Genomic DNA, 22,169 nt, shown 5'->3' on the forward strand with positions numbered 1-22,169 from the left:
GCGCTAAGAAACCACACTGAGCTTACAAAAATAGCAGTAGACAGGGATAGCCTGCCGCCATCCGTTGCTGTGTAGGCTCCTCCCAAATGAGGTGACATAGGCATAGCCTCATTCCGTAGGCTAGTGCTGTGAATGGCTCCACCCAAATGAGGCGGCGCAATGCTGCCCACCGAGCTCAACTTACTGAAATGGCTCGGAAACTTAACTCGCCCGTATCAAGGAGGCAAAACAGCGGCTACTCTAACTGAAATTGAGAGGTGTCTCCAGCCCCGGTCACCACAGCCAAAACCTTCCGGGTCTGGTGCCCAGGGAGCCGCTCGCCCCGCCCCGGCAACCTTCCACCCGGTGCTAGAGACCGTCCGGTGGGGTCGTTGCAGTGATGGGGACGGCCACAGGCGCCAGCTACTTCCAGAGGGGTAGCCTGTTCTGGTTCACAGTCATCACCGTCTCCTTCGGCTACTACACGGTAATGCCCGCGAGCCGCAGGCAGGCGCCGCGCAAGCGCACTGGCCAGCCAGGGTTAAGCCTGGGAAACCGGCTCGCCAGGCTTTCCCTGCGTGGACGGGGGCGGAAAGCGATTCTGTCCCAACGACTCAGTTTTTAGGTCTCTCGAGATGGTGGTGGCTAAGGCGGCGGCCCGTAGGGACCCCACTGCATACTTCCGCGCAGCCAGACCTTGGCCCTCATTGATCACCGTCCTGGGGCTGGGCTACTTCGCGGTAGGCGTGGGGAGTGCTGGCAGTTTGATCGAAGGATGGGGGGAGGGGGACAGTTCTGCGCACGCGTATGGTGGCCTAGGTTACTGATTAGGGATGTTGGGTGGGCTCTGAGGGATTTCTAGTTGATGGTATTTCTGTCCTGGTGTCCTATTCTCATAGTCATTGAGGTTTAACCATGTTTTATCCTTTTGGGAAAAGAGAAGTGAAATTAGTATATTGTAGTTGACCTAACAGCTCAGGATAAGATTCGAAACAGAGTGCTTGAATAAGTTTGAATTGCTTGCCAAATTGGGATAAACCTAATGGATGGGTAGCTTTTATATTGGTAAGAAAAGAAAATAATATAACTGGACAAAGGTGTGGAAGAAGACGATGCACAGAGAAGAGTAGCTTGTCCATCTGAGGAAGATTTTGTTTAAAGAATAATGACAAAATTGCTGGGAAATACATTGGGCTCAACTGGTATACTTATGAAGAAATGCTATTTAGATATTGCAGGAGACCGTGGGATTGTCATGTCCACAGTGTTATTGGGGACAAGGGTCATCACCCCTATCTTAATTTCACCATACGAAGAGGCATGAATTGAGAATTTTCCTTTTTTTAAAAAAAAGATTTATTTATTTATTTATTATAAGTACACTGTAGCTGTCTTCAGACACGCCAGAAGAAGGCATCAGATCTCATCACAGATGGTTGGAAGCCACCATGCGGTTGCTGGGATTTAAACTCAGGACCTCTGGAAGAACAGTCAGTGTGCTCTTAACCACTGAGCCATCTCTCCATCTGACATGAGAATTTTCAAGGCTGCCTTTTGGTTCTAAGGTCCCATGTCTCTGCTTGATAGCATATATAGTAAAGAGGAAGGTTTTTTGTTTGTTTGTTTTTGTTTTTGTTTGTTTTTTTTTTTCTGCTAGTTCAGACAGAGATAAGAGGAGTTGGCAGGTAAAACCCTTCGGTTCCACAGCTCGGAAAGGAGCATTTACAATATAATCTTCACTAGACCATTATGAAACATCAGGAGACAGACAGGTACTGCTGTCCTTGACAAAATGAACAGGACTATGAGAGTGTTGAAAGTGTTGGCATGAAGTAATTCTGAAGACATGCCAGGCTTGCAGAAACTACATGACAGAGGCCGAGATAGTAATCCAGCTCCAGAAACCTTTCGCAAACCAGCAGTTGCAGTCAAAACATCAGAAAGCTGCTTTGACTTTCTTCCCACGCCTATGCCGAAGGCATCCTGGTTTTAGGGGTAAAAAAGTGAAAGAGAAGCCCTTCTGAATGAAATAGGAGATTGGCTCAAGCTGTAATTTCTGCAGTCTTGCCCAGGTATATGCATAAAAAATAGTTAATAACCTGTATAAAATAACGTTTTGCCGATATCCGTTAAGAGAAAACAGTCACCCAGACACTGATTCTGGTAAGTGTAAGTCTCACAATTGAGTTGTTTTGAGAACATGAAAGCTGGGGGAGGGAGGACTGGATGACTTGTTGAGTTTCTTTGGTGTGTAGTTTTTGTACAGTCAGTATTGTTTCACAGATGCTTGCAAAAATAACCATTTGCTGGAAATGTTCTGTGCCTCTGGTTCTCTTGCAGTGGGCTGTCTTCTGGCCTCAGAGTATCCCTTATCAGAGCCTTGGGCCCCTGGGTCCCTTCACGAAGTACTTGGTGGACCACTATCACACCCTCCTAAGGAATGGGTAAGGACAGCTAGCTCTGGACAGACACTGCAACTACAGGTTCTTGGTACCAGGAAGGCCTGCAGTTCCCTTTAGGCAGCTAACAGTGATGCTAGTTTGCCATCCGATGCATTTCTTTTTAAAGTTTCTGTGTTAAAACTGATTAGCAAATAACTATCACCTTAAACTTGAGAAAAAAAAAGTTTTTCTGGTTTCAGGTATTGGCTTGCATGGTTAATTCATGTGGGAGAGTCTTTGTGTGCCTTGGCATTATGCAGGTACGTCTTCATAATAGGAACTTACTACTTTTATCTTTGTATCTGATGTAAGTCATGAATAGCCATAGCTAAATAATTCACACACTTTCAGGCTGAGAGCATGTTCCATTGCAGCCTGGATCCCTATACATAATACTGAGCCTGGAACAGAGGTGCTCAGTAAATATTTGATGAGTGAATGTAGTTTCTTGTGTTGCTAGTTAATGATTTAGTTATTTAACTGGGTTGTTTTTTTGTTTTTTTGTTTTTTGTTTTTGTTTTTGCTGTGTTTCAAAAATTCTGCCTAACCAACTGGACCGAATAGACAGGAGTTTATCTTCTAGTCTGCAAAAGACCTGAGTTACTTCTCCAGGTGATTTTCAATCCAATTCAAAACGGAATCACATGAGAAGCTGTTTCAAAAATACACATGCCTGGTTTCCAGACCCATAGATTGTGATCTGAAAGGCCCTGCTTCAGATACGAGTGCTTGTTCTTTCTTAAAGCTCCTGAAATAGTTCTGTGGGTCAATGTAAATGAAAAGCCCCCCAAACAGGCTGGAGAGATGGCTCAGTGGTTGAGCACTGACTGCTTTTGCAGAGGTCCTGAGTTCCATTCCCAGCAACCACATGGTGGCTCACAACCATCTCTAATGGGATCCAATGTCCTCTTCTGGTGTTTCTGAGGACAGCTACAGTGTAGTCATATGCATAAAATAAATGAATCTCTTTTTAACAAAAAGAAAAAGCCCTCAAACAAGATCCTCATAGATTTTTACCTCAAAATTACACATAGAACTAAACGTAGAGTACAATTGTCTCCTGGAACCGACATTAAAATTCAGTTGTTTAAATTTGCTCTCTTTCAGGCGTAAAGGAATCACAGACAGCCAGGCCCAGCTCTTCTGGTTCCTACAGACTTTTCTGTTAGGAATAGCCTCTCTCTCCATCCTGCTTGCGTATAGACCAAAGCGCCAAAAACACAATTAAAGGAGAAAATGGGGTGGGAGGGGTGTTTTTCTCCACTCCTTCAAGTCCTCCTTTCAGTGGGTCCTGGTTTCCATGACAACCTCCCTGTCTTCTAGGCAGTGTCTTTTAGAAACCTGCCTGAGACACTCTATTCACTATTATTTTGGTGCTCCGACCAACCTTGGTTAGACCTTTTGTTGTTTAAGAAAGAAATAAGCAAGACTCTGCCCTTCCAACTCTTCAGACCTCCAGCCTGAAAAAGGCCTCAGGCCACTTTCCTGAGGTCCTAAGTGAACCATTTCCTTGCCTTTTGGCTGAGACGCACAAACTAGATTTGTTTGTGGGTCCACCTTTGCTCCGTGTGGTGGTTTAAACATTCTTGGCCCATGGGAAATGGCACTATTAGGAGGTGTGGCCTTGTTAGAGAAAGTGTGTTTCTGTGGAGGCCAGACTTTGAGGTCTCATATATTTGCTCAAGTCCAGCCAGTGTGAAATGGCCACCTTAAGATCAGATGTAGAACTCTCAGCTCCTTTTCCAGCACCATGTCTTCCTGGACGCTGCCATGCTTCCTAGCATGGTGATAATAGACTGAGCCTCTGAAACTGTAAACCAGCTTCAATTAAATGTTGTCCTTTGTAAGAGTTGCTTTGGTCATGATGTCTCTTTACAATGGTGAAACCCTAACTAAGACACTCCCTGTTCTGACTAGCACCTCCTCCACTCCTCTCTACTGATAGCGTCTACCCCCAATTTTTTTCTGGTTCTGGACAAAGGTAAAGCTTCCACATAACATCAGAACTCCACATGCATTTATTAGGTACCACAAGGCAGGATCTTATCCACCCACAACCTAACTCCCACTTCCATTTCTCCAGCTACAGAGACAGATAAAAACAAGCAAGGGCTTGGCATAAAAACCTGAAAGACCTGCTAAGCCCACGAGGGTAACATGAGGGATATTCTCCCTGATGCTGCAAGCCAGAGGAGGTGACCCGGCCCAGTGGAGTATTTGGAGAGCCAAGGCCTCTGCTGGGTTCCTCCTTCAGTCCAAGCCATTTTTCTATTTCTGCCTTTGTTTCGTCTTGGCACTCCGGCTCCAGCTGCACCCCATAGAGGCTACCCTTCATGGGTGCTGACCGAAGCTTAAAACCTATTTAAAACCTGTTCCATCTGTGGGTTTCACAGGAAAGCGCAAAATTGCTTCCATCTTCCATCAGCCGTGACCCCGCTGCGGAGTGGGTCCTCCCTGAGAATCCTGCTCCCTCACACATGTCTGCTCAGTCATTCTCTGTCTAGGTCTGGCTTAGTCACACCACCACTCCTGATCTGGTTGTCCAGCCTGCTCCTTGTACCTCCCGACTTACCGTATACCTGATTAGTACTCAGAGTCGGGGAAGGCTCACCAACTACTCTTTCCCCTAATCCTGGCAGAATGACCCTGTCAGTTCTAGGATTTGAGAACCCTTTATTAAAAATAGGTTTTAAAAATATCTAAGCCTACAGGCTGGTCTATGTGGTGGATTCCTGTAGGATAATGTCATACAAGGTGGGTCCAGCCTATCATTGGATAAGAAGGAAAGGTAGGTAGGGAAGAGGAAGAGAAAGCTGAAAATTCTTCAGGAGGAGGCATCGTGGACACAGACATGGATGTTTCTCTCCGCACATCTCTATATGGATGCGGTTTGTACTGGCTGGTTTTGTGTTAACTTGACACAAACTGGAATTATCACAGAGAAAGGAGCCTCAGTTGAGGTAATGCCTCCATGAGTTCAGCTGTAAAGCATTTACTTAACTAGTGATCAAGGGGGATAGAGCCCTGTCTGTTGTGGGTGGTGCCATCCCTGGGTTGGTAGACCTGGGTTCTATAGGAAAGCAGGCTGAGCAAGCCAGGGGAAGCAAGCCAGTAAGTAACATCCCTCCATGGCCTCTGCATCAGCTCCTGCTTCCTGACCTGCTTGGGTTCCAGTCCTGACTTCCTTTGGTAACAAACAGCAATGTGGAAGTGTAAGCTGGATAAACCCTTTTCTCCCCAGCTTGCTTCTTGGTCCTGATGTTTTGTGTAGGAATAGAAACCCTGACTCAGACAAGGTTAGTATGACTATTTTATAAGGGGTGGAATTGTACAGGATCATTTGACTTATCTAGTTGCTCAAATTATACCAGTTGGATCGGAGTATTTTGGCATGTTCTTTGATGTGGTGATTTAATTGAGTTTGAAGTGGTGGGACTCACAAAGCCCGCCACGGATTAGGATGTGTGTGTGTGCAAGGCTTGTCAACAACACACCAAGGGAAAGTGAGTGAAAACTGGGAGATCGTGACCCACCCAGGACAGAAGCAGTGGTGCTCGAAGAGTGGATCGCGATCCTGGGTCAAAAGAAGCTGGGGCCTGTGAGTATTTAGAGGTGGTGTGGAGCCTCTAAGATAAATGTACCCCGCAGTGCCATATGGATTGATACTGCACTATCGTGGGATTAAAAAGTTGCATCACTTTTCAATATTTACCGAAACAGGTTCCAGGACAGCCAGAGCTATGTAATAGAACTTGTGGGGGGAGGGGGACGAAAAGAAGAAAATAAACAGTAGGAGCAGGAATGATGCAGGGGTTCCTAAAAACTAAGGCAGAAATTATAATTCCTCCCCTCCTACACTGAAGACTTCTAGAACAGGCAGAACACTAATGCATGGAAAATTCGAGCAGAAAATCTTCCCTCTAGTTACAGTTGTCAAGGTCACCCTTTAAATACAGCCCAGTAGCATGTAGCATACTGTGTGTCTACAGGACGGAGGAGGGAAGTGGGTGGTGCTTTGTTTGTTTGTTTAATCTGAGAAGGGTCTATGTAGCCCTGGCTGTCCTGGGATAAGTAGAACAACCTGACCTTGAACATGCAGATCCTCTTGCTTCTGCCTCCCTAGTGCTGGGATTAAAGGTGCCCAGCCAGGAAAAGCTTCCTTACAACTTCTGAATCAATGGAGACTTGTAATTCCCGAGCACTGCCATTGGGTTCCTCTTCCCCCTGTGTCTCTCGCTCCCAGTGGAGAATCCTGGTTCCTGCATGGCTCCTCGGACCCCTCACTCCATACGACTGCACAACGTCCAGCCAGCACCACTGCAAACAGCAGCTGCCTTTGCAGTCTCTGCGCTTGCTTCTGAGTTCTTTTCCTTTCTCCTGACAGTGCTGTTGGTCTTGAGGAAGAGGGGTGAATCTGTTATGTCTTCTCTCACCTTCCTCTCTCTCTAGTGTACCCTTGATATCCATAATGCTGATAAAGCAGAGAAGGTAAAGCTACACCAGAAGGTGCACTCAGAGAAGTCCAACTTCCCTCCCTACCCCCTCTCAGCTCATTCCCGACCCCACCCCCACAGTTAAGGGATCAGCTGAAATGTAAGAGACAGTACCTAAGGAGATGGAAAAGACAAAGGGAACGTCGCCTTTTATAGACAGAAATGGACAACGGGGTGTCCTTCCCCGGGAGAAGAAAGAATCCCATACACAATGTTTTCTCTCAAGACAGCTGGTCCAAGTACTGTGGAGTGCCTGTCCTTGAGGAAGACATCCCTATGACCCATCAAAGCTGGGGAAATTAAGGCAGAGGGGACAGAGAGAATGAAAGGGTTGTGGATGTGAAGGCAATCTGGCTTTGACATCTGTCATCCTATGTCGTCACCTCTAACCTGGAATCATAAGTCCCCAGATTAAATATTCTCTTCTGTCTGTAAGTTTTCTTTGTTGGTATCAGGAACTGACTTTACAGTTGGTTGCAGATCGCCTTCGAACCCATCAATGACGGGGATGTCACCCATAGGCGACAGGGACCCTCGAATCTGTTGCCATGGCAATCACCATACATTTCCAGCGTCCATTTGGTTTACCTCCCACCTCTACCTCTGAGCAGTTACATCACAGCCTAAATAAAAGGCAGACCCTTTCTGACCTTTGCCCCTTCTTTTCTCTTTTCTCCCTTTGTCCCCTTTTGTCCCCTTCCTCTCACAATAAACCTCTCTCACAGGGAACTGCATTGGGCTGGTGTGGTCTGTCCCGATGTGAGCCCATGATTCTATCACAACGGTCTTGGTCATGGTGTCTCTTCACAGCAATAGAAAAGAAACGAAGACCATCAGTCTTCAGTCAAAGGTACATGAGGAGCCGTCAAGAATGGAACATCCGCAGATGATGTGCAGCAGAGTCTCCAGGACTGTGGCATTACATCTATGACTGCATTGCAGCTATCGGGACGTACACAAGATTGAACCCATTGCCTCTTTCACCATGCGCATGGGAGGGGCAAATGGTGTTCCACACTCCATCTTGATGGAAAGTTAATGGATGCTGTAGAAGGAGTAGCATGTTCTGACATGATGTAGCCTATTGAAGTAAAATCACCCCCCACTGATGCTCCTTAATCAGAGCTGCCATGATTATTCTCTATGGGTCTCTCACAGTTTTCAGTGAGAGGAGGGAGAAGCCTAATAGAAGGCCGAACACAACTAAAATTCCATTGTGTATATATGTGACATTGTCAAATATTTTAATATTTCTTCTAATTCTTTGAGGTTGTCATACAATGTGTCTCAAACACATCTACTTCCTCTCCCCGTCTATCCATAACCTCCACCTTCATTCTCCCATTCCTTCCCACCCAACTTTGAGTTTTCTTCTCTAACTCCCATCAACCCCCTTTCGTTTTACACAGCATGGTTTGGCTCACCCTGATGTGTGGTCTACCCTCTAGGGGTATCAGTAAGGAAAACTGCCTCTCCCACAGCAATCAAATACCAATAGCTCCCTCCCTGGTGGTAGGATTGTCTGCCCGTCTAGGCCCCTCTGTGCTGGGGTCTGTCTGGCTTGAGCTTGTACAGGTATTGTGCATATGGAAATGCCCTTCTGAATCCAGAAAATACTGTTTTCTAAGCTCTGACAATCTCTTCCACCCCTCTTCTAGAAGATCCCTGAGCCTAGGGAAAGTGTGTGTGTGTGTGTGTGTGTGTGTGTGTGTGTGTGCGCGCGCGCGCGCGTGGGCACTAGTAGGAAAAGATGAGCATCCAGTTTAGAGATGAAAACTCCTTAGTCTCTTACTCACTCTTTTTTGACCATTTGAGGAGTTTTAATGAATATTCTTAGATTGTTTTATTTTGTTTAAGACAGTGTTTCTCTGTGTGGCCCTGGCTGTCCTGGAACTCACTCTAGATCAGACTGGCTTCAAATTCAGAGATCCTCCTTTCTCTACTCCCTAGTGCTGGGATTAAAGGGGTGTGCCATCACTGCCTAGCTCTGTTAATATATTTTAAAGGTTTATTTATTTATTTACTTATTTATGTCATGTACATGACTACACTGTAGCTGTCTTCAGACACACCAGAAGAGGGCATCAGATCCCCATTACAAATGATTGTGAGTCACCATGTGGTTGCTGGGAATTGAACTCAAGACCTCTGGAAGAGCAGTCAGAGCTCTTAACCGCTGAGCCATCTCTCCAGCCCCTCTGTCAATATTTTAAAAGGGCCATATCTTCAAGAACTTTCTGCTCAAACTCCTGAGAGTATTTCATCGAGCTGGGATTATTTACACCAAGACTATCATAATTCATTTCCTTTCCTTTTGATGCTACTGAGAATAAGATGAGCCAATGTAAAGGAGGCAGAGACCACCCCCCTCCCCAGAAGGGAAGACAGCTATGCATGAATCTGTACTTCCAAGGAACAGGCAGCACACAGCAGTGCCCTGAGATTCACAGGACGCCTTTTTGTTTAGTTCAGTTTTCAGGTTAACATACAATGTAATGGCACTTCATGCAAACTTGTCATTACACAACAAAACCTATTGCAGTCTTTTATTACTGTTGTTCTCTCCTGTGAACAGAAGCCAGAGAGCAGGGCTTTACACCTTTGATTGACAGCCCTGTTCAATTACTCTCCACTTAAGAGTCGTGTCACCTTGGGAGAATTACATCATCTCTGTGTCTTCTTTCTTTTGTTTTCTTTTATTCCCATTCCCTGCTGTCTTCAGTCCTGGGCTACAATTCCTGTGTGTTACAGCTGCCTGTCCTGTAGACTTGCATTGTTATTTTGTGTGTGTTTTTAATTCAGTTTAAATAGATAGCAATGTGTTTGTAATGGAAAGGTCCTGTTGTGTTTCGACTTGTCAGATGCTATTTAACTTTGCCATCTCAGGAAGGGTTCTGAGTACTTGTCTGACTTTCATTTAATTCTTTGACAGTTTGCCAAGAAGAGCTGAGTTGTTCCAATCTCTTGCTGCTCCCTTAGAGAGGGGACATTCTGTCTTGAGACAGTACAAGAGCCAGCTGAGAGGTACTTGTGAAGAGCAAGTAAGAAACAGAAAAGAAAGCCTAGAGAGAGCAGGGCATGCTGGCGCACACCTTCAGTCCCAGCACTCAGGAGGCAGAGACAGGTAGATCTCTGTGAGGCTAGCCTGGCCCACAAACTGTCCAGGACAGCCAGGGTTACACAGAAAACTCTGTTGAGGGGGCAGGGTGAGGGAGGGGCCAAGCTGGCTAAAGCAGTTCATCAGGGAATCACGGACACCTCCAAAGTTTATTTTATTTTGATCAGTTTAGCTAGAATGGCATTAAACTACATAGCTTAGGGGGTTGGTGAAACTGCTCAGCTTGTAAAGGCATTTGCCACCAAGCTTAATGACCTAAAATTGAGCCCAGTATCCACATGGTAGAAGGAGAGAACCAACTCCTGTGGGTTGTCTACTGATACTACCTTCCTCTGCCCCCACCCCCACCCCCACCCCTACAGAAGCCATAGCACATGCATATCTCAACACTTCCCCAAGCTGCCTATCTGTGGAGTGAACCATCCAAAGTCATGTTCCCAGAAGTCTGTCTCATGTCCCAAATATTTTGCAAAATTGTTCCAAGAAAAATACAGTCATAGAGAATGGTCCCTGTCATTAGTTGCCTTAAATCCCTGCATCCTGTCCATGTTACTGACGCCTGCCTTTGTGTGTATCCATAGCAATGCCCAAATAGTGTTAGCCCTCTGCAGGCCCCAGGGTTTATTGCCAGCCCAGGATGTTTACAGCATTTAGGAAGCTTTCACATCTGCACTGCCAGAGCTCACAGGCTTATGCTCCAAGTATTAGCCTATTTCCTAGGAAACTGGAAATAAATACATCATGAAATTTCAGTGATTTATGTGTCACCACTGTTACCCTGGCAGCTTGTCAGGTCTACACTGAGACATACCTTCCCCAGAGGAGAGCTTCTTAGGAGATTCCATCTTGTCCTTGAAATCAGCAGAATCCCACAGAATGGCGTCTATGTTAATAAAAGCAAATTTGACTGGACATGCACCATGGTGTTGCGCCAGCATCTGTGCCTGCCTCTCTCTTTTTTTTAAGGATTTATTTATTATATATAAGCACACTGTAGTTGTCTTCAAATACACCGGAAGAGGGCATCAGATCTCGTTAGAGATGGTTGTGAGCCACCATGTGGTTGCTGGGATTTGAACTCAGGACCTCTGGAAGAGCAGTCTGCTCTTAACCACTGAGCCATCTCTCCAGCCCTGCGTCTGCCTCTCATATAATACTAATTTAACCCCCTAAGTACTCTCATATAATAGTAATTTAATCCCCAGATCCCTGATGTCTTTATATTTCATCAAGCTTCCTGTGAAAAATATTGAATATTTTGTAAACATTAAATAAGAAACATTGCTGTTAGCCCAGTTTTTCCAACTTGAAACACTCCAGCATTGGGGAATTAAAAAATAAAATGATCGTAAGATCTGTGGTGGTTTAAATGAAAATGGTTCCCATAGTCCCATAGGAAGTTTAAGTGCTTGGACCATAGAAAGAAGTGGTACTATTAGGAGTTGTGGCCTTGTTAGAAGTGTGTCACTATGGAGACAAGCTTTGAGATTTCATCTATACTGGAGCTATGCCCAGTGTGATACACACAGTCAGTCTCTTTCCCCTACCTGCAGATCAAGAAGTAGAAGGCTCATCCAGCACCATGTCTACCTGCATGCTGCCATGCTTCCCACCATGACTATAATGGACTGAACCTCTTAAACTGTAAGCCAGCCCCAATTAAATGTTTTCCTTTGCAAGAGTTGCCGTGGTCATGGTATCTCTTCACAGCAATGAAACCCTAACTAAGATGGGGTGTTTAAAAGAGAAGAAACTCTTGTGGATTGGTTTTAATGCTTTGTCTTGACTTTGGCTCCCCAAATCGCAAATGAATCTACGTGTCCAGACACTGAGGATGCAGTCCCCAATTGGTTTTGGAATGGTCAATAAAGCCACTAACAGCCAGCGGCTGAGCAGGGAGATGGTGGAGGGACTTTCAGATTTCCTGGAGAAGGGATGAAGGCAGAATTACCATGATGGAGAAGCAAAGAGATCAGACTTCAGAGCTATAGGAGAGAGGGCATCTGTTCTTGTCTGACTTCCTTTGATTATGAACAAGAATATGAAAGAAGCCTAAGAAGCCCTTTCCTCCACACGTTGCCTTGGTGATAGGGAGTCATCACAGCGAACGTTAATTCTACCAGGTGAAAACAAGACCATCCCCACAATGTTTGAGCCAAATTTGAAGCAAGCTTTATGAAATACTAGCCAGGTCCATGGATAATGACAGGATAATACCTAAAATTCCTAGGGTATGGTGCCGAATTACATTAGACAGTGGACTGGCTGGTTTTGTGTGTCAACTTGACATAAGCTGGAGTTATCACAGAGAAAGGAGCCTCAGTTGAGGAAATGCCTCCATGAGATCCAGCTGTAAGACATTTTCTCAACTAGTGATCAAGGGGGGAGGGCCCAGCCCATTGTGGGTGGAGCCATCCCTGGGGTGGTAGACCTGGGTTCTATAAGAAAGCAAGCTAAGTAAGCCAGAGGACGAAAGCCAGTAAGTAACACCCCTCCATGGCCTCTGCATCAGCTCCTGCTTCCTGACCTGCTTGAGTCTTAGTCCTGACTTTGGTAATCAACAGCAATGTGGAAGTGTAAGCTGAATAAACCCTTTCCTTCCCAACTTGCTTCTCGGTCCTGATGTTTTGTGCAGGAATAGAAACCCTGACTAAGACACACAGTGTATCTTATTTAATTTTATTTATTTATTTTGAGATAGGGTTTCTCTGTATAACCCTGGCTCTCCTAAAACCCTGGAAACCAGGCTGGCCTCAAACTCAGAGATCTTCCTGCTTCTGTCTCCCAAGTGCTGGGATTAACAGTGTGTGCCATTACTGGCTAGCTAGACACGAGCTCATAAATGCAAGACCCACAAGGCTATGTATTTCCCACCTTTGTCCAATCAGTAGCAAACATACATCCTGAACTGCTTCCTGCCTAGGTACCTACTTGTGGTCAAACATACTTGCTGCACAAGCTGTGCAACCATACTTACTTGCAGAACAGATAACACCAGGCTTTGCATGCAGCTCCTAGCATTACAGGAAGTTATCTGTTCTTGGGCAAGTGGGGCTTACAGATTAGAGGCACTTTATTTTATTGCTTAAGCACAGTAATTTAAACTTAAAACCTAACTCGAGCCATCACATAATAACCCTAACTAGGACACACTGAGAACAGGAAGAAACATTTTCATGAATGACAAGGATAGATATTTACTATATTAGAAAGCAAAATGGAAAGAGAGAGAGAGAGAGAGAGAGAGAGAGAGAGAGAGAGAGAGAGAGAGAGAGAGAGAAGAGATGGGATTCCAGGCATGCACCATGATTGGCAGGCCCTCAATCTTTCAGGTGGTTGTGGCGGCACGCCTTTAATTCCAGCGCTTGGGGGGCAGAGGCAGGCAGATCTATGAGTTCAGGGTCAGTCTGGTCTTCATAGAGAGTTCCAGGACAGCCAGGGATACACAGAGAAAAACCCAGTCTAATAAAAAAGGAAGAAAACAAAATGGAATTTTTAGGTGATACATATTAAGGATTCACTTGAAAGTAGCAATAGTCAATAAACTGGAACAAAAGCATCCCTTCACAGTATTATAAAATTAATTCTGACATCAAAGGTCTTTGAAAATAGCATTAAAACAAATGGTCATGTTGTAAAATTTGAAAGACTTAAAAATTAATTTAGCGTTGAGACAGCTCATAGTAAAGTATTTGGTAGCTCAAAGTCTAGTTTCAAACCACAGGCAAACGTTAAATTAATCAAACTAAATAGTTTTACCTGGTTTTGTTTATAATGCTTGAATTTGGAATATTCTAAATATTAAATTTTTGTTTTTCATAGTGCTATTGTTTTAATCATAGGAAGGTTTATGCAGTATATTTACAGCATATAATGTATATAAAGTACCCTAATTCCCACTGACAGCAGAACAGGTAACAGATCATCTATCTATATAAGCTACATTGTAAATGAAAAGACAAACTTTTGTAAGAATGGTGCGTTGTTTAATTTCTATGCTCTGTCACTGGGTCTGGGGACTGTTTACCTGCAGCATTCAGTTCCTAAAATGTATGCATTCTTTATTTCCAAACTTAAAAAATTATCAAACAAACAAATGCTCTGACTCCAAAGTTCTTGTTACTTTAACTCTGTTGTTGCAACATCAGCAGAGAAAGGCTAACCCCTAACCTCTACCTGTGTCTAACCCCACCCCATCCTCCCTCCTCTAAAGTTAAACATTGTATACATTTGATGTTTACCTTCCAGGTTCAGGACTCCTCAACCCACCCTAGGGAGTGAATGAAGGGGCAGGGCTTGCCCAGGGCTCCATGTCCAGGAGGGAAAGTAGAACAGAGCTATTAGAAGTTAACATTACCCAGTGACCATTCAGTTACTGCCTTGCTGGGATTGTCAACTACTGAGGGTCCCCTTATTTGTAAACTATCACCTGCCATTCCATGCACTAGTTTAAAAAAAAAAAAAGACTTCTGATTTGGTTTGGTTGACTGGTTGGATGGTTGGTTGGCTTTTGAGACAGGGTTTCCTCTGTGTGGGAACTCCCTTTGTAGACTGGGCTGGCCTTGAACTCACAGAGATCTGTCTGCCTTTGCCTCCCAAGTACTGGGATTAAAGATGTGCTCCACCAAGCTCTGCTTCTTTTTTGACTTCAGAGTTTTGCTTGATAGCCCAGGCTGGCCATGAACATGTGGTCCTGGCACTTGGAAGCCCAGTACCTACACGTACTGTGCACATACACCCCTCTTCAAATCTTCTAAGAAATAACCTAAAAACCTGGAAGAGCCTGGTGTGGTGGTATCTATAGTCAGAGCTATACGGAAGGCTTCAGAAGTGTTCTCTTGAGATGGTGTGTATGTGTGGTGTGTGTGTGTGTGTGTGTGTGTGTGTGTGTGTATGTGTGTGTGTGTGTGTTGACTTCCTAAATGCAGAGATTGGAGACTACACCCAATGAGTCCAGGATTTTGAGGCCAGCTTGGACAACACAATGAATCCTCAGCTCAAACAAAATCAAAATGTAGACAAAGGAGTTTGGGCAGGATACATATGGCAAACACTTCTAGTCCTGGGACTGGGAGTTGAAGGCAGGAGGATCAGGGGTTCAGAGCAAACTCAAGGCTGGCCCCGGCTGGAAGGGACCCTATCTCAAAACAAACAGAAAACCAGGGATTTTGAAAGTTCTCATGGGAAAGAAATAATAAGTGTTTTTGCTTAGTTTGCCTCTATTTGAACATTATGCACGCAAAGTCTGCGCACAAACTGGTGACCTGTAAGCGTGTGCAATTGTGTGCCAAGCAGAATCCACAGAGCTATGGTTCCAGAGCAAAAGAATGAAAGTGTTTGCTGCGACCTTGTCATGGGGCAGTTAAGCCCTGCCACACCTCCTCAGCCATTCCTTTCACTGGGAATTTTGAATTTCCAGGAGACATCTGGCTCTGCCACACCTTTGTACCCAAGGACATCTGAAATCAGCAAGGGCCTGACTGAATAGCTGCAGGCTCAGAAAATCCTGGAAAACCAAGGAATTCTGCTGTGTTTCATTTATGACAAGTTCTTAACTATGTAACCCAGGCTGGCCTTGAACTGAGAATCCTCCTGCCTCTCCCTAGGGGCCTGGGAACACAGGCACATGCCACCATACTCTGCTTTACTTGAGATGTTTTTATGACCTCACTTTTCTAGGGTGGACATTGAAGATGCAGGGTCGGAGTGGAGGGGCTGCCTAAGGCTTCGCAGCCCATAAAGACCATCCTCGCCTCCATTACTAACAAAAACTAACTCTAAGGTTCTTCAAACGTTCATCCTAGCATCGTATGCAGACAGCTAATATTTTTATGACAACACCCACCTCCAGAAACCAAAATGAGATAATCTCTGTAGAGAGTAAAGCAGAGAACAATCTCTAAGGGCTGGGGGCCGGATGCCAGCTGCCTCCCATTTCTACAGGGGATCCTAAAGCATTTAGGAAACTCCATGTTTGTGTTGATTAGCTGAACTCAGCTCTGTGAGCACACGAGCGTCACTTGTGAACACCCCAGAGCTGAGCTGGCAGGTACCACGCCACTGTTAGCATTCACTCTTTCCCTCACTGTACACTTCTTGTCTCCCAAGATGAACATACGCCTCCTCTTCTTATACCTCTTCTCACTGGGAAGTGTTGGGAAACAGCTAGACTGTATAGTTCAACAAGGAGAGGGCTTGCCTAGCATTTACCAAATTATGGATTCGACCCCCAGCACCTTATAAACCAGGCGTGTGGAGGAGCACTTCCAAATTCCAGAACCGAATGCAGGAGGACCAGAAGTTCCAGATCATTCTCAGCTACATGAGTTCAAGGTCAGCCTGGGCTACATGAGACCCTGTCTCAATAAAATAATAAATAAATATTGATCTTTTAAAAAGCACTAAGTCGGGGCTGGAGAGATGGCTCAGTAGTTAAGAGCACTGACTACTCTTGCAGAGGTCCTGAGTTCAAATCCCAGCAACCACATGGCTCACAACCTTCTGTAATGGGATCTAATGCCCTCTTCTGGTGTGTCTGAAGACAGCGACAGTGTACTTATATACATACAATAAATAAATCTTTAAAAATAAATAGATAAAAAGTACTAAGTCTCAGCCAAGCATGGTGGCACACTTTAATACCAGAGCTTGGGAAGATAGGCAGATGGAGATGCCAAATCTTTTCAATTCAGACTCTGTTTTAGAGAACTTGACCTAAGTTTGAACTCAGGCAAACTAATAGGTTGGAGCCCAGCTCTGCTTCCCAAGTTGCCCCCCAACAAAACCTGAGCCTAGCTCCAATGTCTCGGCTAATCCCCAACAAGACAGCGTTTTCAGGTTACACCCTCAACAAAGCCAGTGTCTCCATGTTATTTCCCCAACAAATCTGCACTCTCAGGTTATAAAACCATCCCCTGCCCATCCACCACCAGTGCAGAAGGGAGCAGAAGGTATGTTTACAATATGACTCCCAGCACCAGCCAGTTATGTTAAAGGCTACAGTAGCTTCCAATTAGATGCTTGCACTCATATCCCCTGCTTGCTGCTTACTACAAAGCCTTGCCCCATGGACATTCAGGGCTCCCCCACCAACAAAACTGTCCTGAGTGATGATGGTGTGTTGGGGGGGGGGCAAGCTAGCTCAAATAGAATAAAGACCCTGCTGTGAGTTGCATCAGATTGGCTACTGTTTGTTTTTTTGGGGGAATCACTAACATTTCCCTGGTACAACAAGATCTCCATGGATTTGAGGCCAGCTTGGTCTACAGAGCTGGTTCCAGGAAAGCCAGGGCTACACAAAGAAACCTTGTCTCAAAACAACAACAACAACACAATTAATAATAATAGTAATAATAGCACTAAATCTCAACATATCAAGTATTCAGCCACCTTTCCCAGCCAGATGTCCAGGCCAACCTAGGGACATCTTTTATGAGTGTTAATTCTGTGTGCCTTGGCCAGCAACTACCTTCCTTTTGTGCATAGAGAAGCTAGCTAGATGTGTTCATTCCACCAAGGAGGCTCCTCTAGCCCAGGCCTCCCTGTGGCCGAGGACAAGAAGGCTTTGTGCATCCCAGACACACACTCCCCCTCAACAGCCACTCAGGATCTTCCAGTCGGACAGCCCCTCTCACCTCATCACTATGCCCAGAAGCCCAGCCAGCCTCTATTTCCTGCTTCCCTTGGCCCCTTGCCTTTGGCTATGAGCAAGGAGAGCAAGCCCCTGCCAGATTCCCAGACGTGTCTTCCAGGCTGAGGATTCCCCAAAACAGGCTGTAGCATGCACATCCTGGGGTGACACTGGAGCAAACTGCTGGGGTCCCTAGGGTGACGACATTGACCACCCCCAAGGTCTTCTGAGACTCCCACTCCGCTCTCTGTGGCTTTCATTGGCAGGGGAATGGGAACACCCCAACACCTAGAAGAATACTTCCCTCTGTGGGTGGGCATGAGTACCCAGACCACTTCAAACATTTTATCCAATATTAAAAACAGGGCTACAGATCCTACCTGGTTGCTTCACTGTGCTAAGACCTATGTGTGCAACCTTAGCTGAGCACTAGGTTCAGAGAAGACATTTCTAAATGGCAGCCTAACAGTGGACGGTGGCACTTACTCCCACTGTGCCCAGCCAGCTTGCCCATGCGCTCAATGCCTAGCAGCTGCCTGGCATATCCATCCCTCTAGTTCGGTCCATTGATGCCCACCCCCAAAAAGCGCTCCTTTCTGGAGAATGGTGCAGGAGGCCCTTGAAGTGGGTGGTTGCTATCGTCCTGTAAACATCCTTTGAATGTCTGGGGTGACTTCTGTGGGTGAGAGGAGTAAACGCTGCTGTTCTGCCAGCTTAATGGGGTGATTCCTGTCAATCTAGTTCTGCTGGATTTTGTCACAAGCAAATCTTCTACCACTAGCAATATTTTGTCTCTCACCTCATCTTGGGGTGGGAGGTTGGCTCAGTGGTTAAGAGTGCTCGCTGTTCTTGCAGAGGACCTGGGTTCAGTTCCTAGCATGCACATGTAGTTCCAGGGAATATGATACCCTCATCTGACCATCAGGGTCATTGCATGTACAGGCAGACACACACACATGCACACAGACACATGCACACAGACACACATGCACACACACACGATGCGTAATATACATACATACACACACACACACACACATATTTAAAGAGATCGCTCAGAAGTTAGGAACATGCAGTGCTCTTCCGAGAACCCAGGCTCCACTCCCACATCAGGCTGCTCCCAACCAGACTGTAGGGCGATCTGACAGCTCTGCCTCTGAAGGAACCTGCATTCATCTCCATACACTGACACGTCATTAAAAATCATTTCTAAAATTTCAAAAAATAATAAAAGAAATGTAGACAAATTGAAGTTAAAGACCATACAAGACTGAGAGAAAAGGTAGATAGCACACAGAGAAGACATTAGCATGCTATCAGAAATGTGAAGAAGGAAAGAAAAAGTAGGAAAAGATATTTGAATAGGCCAGTGATGCTCAGCTTCTAATAAACAGTGTGTAAATAAAACCCATGACAGGGTATTCAATATTTCATCATCAAAACTTGTTGGAAAATGCCCCTGGTCTCAGGAGCCTCCTAAGTTGAAGGCTCGTAAAAATGGCTGCCTGAAGCACCATCCTATAGAGAGACAAAATGACAAAGGCCTACCTCAATGACAGCTCTTTAAACAACCAACAGGCATAGTGTGGCACACGCCTTTTATTTGGGCACTTGAGAGGCAGAGGCAGGTGGATCTCTGAGTTCCAGGCCACCTGGAACTACAAAAGTGAGTTCCTGGTCTACATAGAGAGTTCCAGGCCATACTGACCCTGTCTCTAAACAAACAAACAAGTCTCCGCTCAGACATAACATACCTGTGGAATATGTACATAATACACACACACACACACACACACACACACACACACACACACACACACACACACACGGCTGGGAAATGAAGATTCAAGGCTTCCCTGATTCTCTAGGTCAATGCCACCTCTTTCTTGTGAGGCTCCAGTCAAACAAGGTGACAAGAAGGGGGTAAGAAGGGAAATGTATGGAATTTAGGGCTCAGACAAAACCACATCCAACCATTTGGAAGCAAATGCCTATAAAACCATTGGAAAAGAGCGCCATCTAGTGGAGGCTGAAAGCGCTCTTCCATACTGGCCTGGTCCAGTGGTGTCTCTGAGATCTTCTAACACCTGCCACCAACCTCACGAACGCAGCATACACTCACAAGTCTCCTACATATGAATTATATATACTTTTAAAATGAGATTATGGTGCGGAGAGCCAGTCACTACATGTCTGTAGTTCTGGAGTAATAACAAAGGACATCCTAGATAAACGGTGAAGCATCCATTCCTGGGAGCTTTTGCAACTTTGTTTTTAGTTCTATTTGTCTGCTTGCTTGTTTGTTTATGGTCACTTTAATTTTATTTTCTGTGCATGGGTGTTTTGCCTGCATGCATGCTTATCACCACGTGCACGGTACCCGCCCCCCAGAAGCCAGAGACAGCATTCCTTGGAACTGGAGTTACAAACTGTTGTGAACTGCCCTGTATACTGGGAATCCGGGTCCTCTGTGCTAAGCAACTAATTTGTCATCTCTCCTTCTTCTGCTCTCAAGAGGTGTCAAATGGATGGCATTGTGCTCGTTCCCAAGGACTTTTCAAGTTGCTAATGGCCTTCTTCCGTGATCAAATGATCTAACTGAGATAAACATAAAAGTAAAGACAAGGTACCTGTCATTTTAAATATGTCTGAATAGATAGGAAACAGATACAGAATTTGTGGACAGAGACTAGGAAGAAGACACCAAGCTGCAGGGACCGGTCTAGGCTGGTCGAGAAGGGACAGAAGGTGTTCGTGTTTCTCATGATATACTTTGTCACTTTGCTTTTCATAATTAATCTTTTCGAGACTGGATCTCATTATGTAGCTCTTGCTGGCTTGGGATGTGTTATAGAGACCAGGCTCACGTCAAACCCACAGAAATCCTCCTGCCTCTGCCTTCAGAGCCCTAAGATTATAGGTGTGTGCCACCTCACTCACCAAATTGATTTATTTTTAATTTAATTACTTTTATTCCTGTCATTTAATCGTGTGTGTGTGTGTGTGTGTGTGTGTGTGTGTGTGTGACCTTCATGGTGCTTATGAAGGTCAGACTTTCCCCAGTGTGGGTGCAAACACAGGTCAGCGGACATCTTTACCCGCTGAGCATTGGCCTACACTCTGATTTCACAGTGATGAGTCCCTATTGGATAATTCATTGATTCACTTACTAGTTTATTAGAGTCGGGATCATATTATGTAACTAGGTCTGGTCTTCACCTGATAGCCTCCTACCTGCACCTTTTGAGTTCTGGATTACAGATATGTGCCACCGACGACAGGTTTTGTGTCTTCTTATTTTAAATTCAAATAATTAAGTAGCTCACCAGCTCTAAGCCACAAAAAATCCTTGTGGGTTTAGGTTTTGTTCTACAATCTCATGCCTGGCTAGGCTAAATCAGAATGCCCTATCAAGTATATCCAATTCTTGGCATTACTGAGATAAATCCTTCCTCCTAAAGGACATCCTAATCCTCAAGGGTGTGTGTGTATGGGGGAAGGGTGCTTTTTAAGAATTAGAGCCATGTCTTGGTGGCAGACCTGATGACTCCTAGTTTGAATTTCTGTGACAGAGCCCACAGCCTACAGATGAGGGGAAGATAAGAAGTAAAGGCTATTAGTTAATGCAGAGATAGTGGTGTACACATCTGCAGGGGAGGTAGCACTCTGACGCTGCAGAGACTGGAGAAATAGAGTAACATGAAAGAGTACTCACTGCTCTTGAAGAGTGCCCAGGTTTGGTTTCTAGCACACACATCAAGGGTGATCCCAACTGCCTGTAACTCCAGGTCCAGGGTATCCAAAACCCTCTGTGGGTGTCTGTACCCATTCATACACAAACATGTGGTTTAACAGCCGTGACCCTCAGACAGTCTCTGGAGCCCAGGTTGACGCTTGATGAAACCGTTCTCCCACACTTGGCCACAAAGGTGTTCAAAGCCTCCAGCTAGGAGCTCTGCATGTGAGTTCTGCAGATTCATTAGAATCACTGTTCTTGCTTTATGGTTTGGTTACTGTTTGTTTTTACATTTGTTGGGTAGGTGTTGTACTGGCTGGTTTTGTGTCAACTCGACACAAGCTGGAATCATCATAGAGAAAGGAGCCTCAATTGAGGAAATGCCTCCATGAGATCCAGCTGTAAGACATCTCAACTAGTGATCAAGGAGGGAGGGCCCAGTCCATTGTAGGTAGTGCCATCCCTGTGCTAGTGGTCCTGGGTTCTATAAGAAAGCAAACTGAGCAAGCCAGGGGAAGCAAGCCAGTAAGTGACATCCCTCCATGACCTCTGCATCAGCTCCTGCTTCCTGACCTGCTTGAGTTCCAGTCCTGACTTCCTTTGGTGATGAACAGCAATGTGGAAGTGTAAGCTGAATAAACCCTTTCCTCCCCAACTTGCTTCTCAGTCCTGATGTTTTGTTCAGGAATAGAAACCCTGACTAAGACCGGTATGTTCCCCATATGAAGCACCAAGGTGTTCCAAACTACAGGAGATCTGTGATGGTTTGAAA

The 22,169-nt window shown here is 45.2% G+C and overlaps 1 protein-coding gene across 2 annotated transcripts; it reads left to right on the top strand.

Moving 5' to 3' along the window:
* Window positions 1-175: 175 nt before the first annotated feature.
* TMEM254 (transmembrane protein 254) lies at window positions 176-4,267 on the top strand (the record flags this gene model as incomplete). 2 transcript variants are annotated; one of them, XM_080926669.1, is made up of 4 exons in its annotated part: window positions 176-466; window positions 2,320-2,423; window positions 2,621-2,680; window positions 3,528-4,267. In XM_080926669.1, 4 exons carry the CDS (start codon window positions 380-382, stop codon window positions 3,646-3,648), a joined length of 372 nt encoding a protein of 123 aa, XP_080782795.1. In that variant the 3' UTR covers window positions 3,649-4,267. The 2 variants fall into 2 exon arrangements, with proteins under 2 accessions (XP_080782795.1, XP_080782794.1); XM_080926668.1 differs by lacking the exon at window positions 176-466 and adding an exon at window positions 615-719.
* Window positions 4,268-22,169: the final 17,902 nt, after the last annotated feature.

The sequence above is a fragment of the Micromys minutus genome (assembly GCF_963924665.1).
Source record: "Micromys minutus genome assembly, chromosome: 12".
Classification (NCBI taxonomy): Eukaryota; Metazoa; Chordata; class Mammalia; order Rodentia; family Muridae; genus Micromys; species Micromys minutus.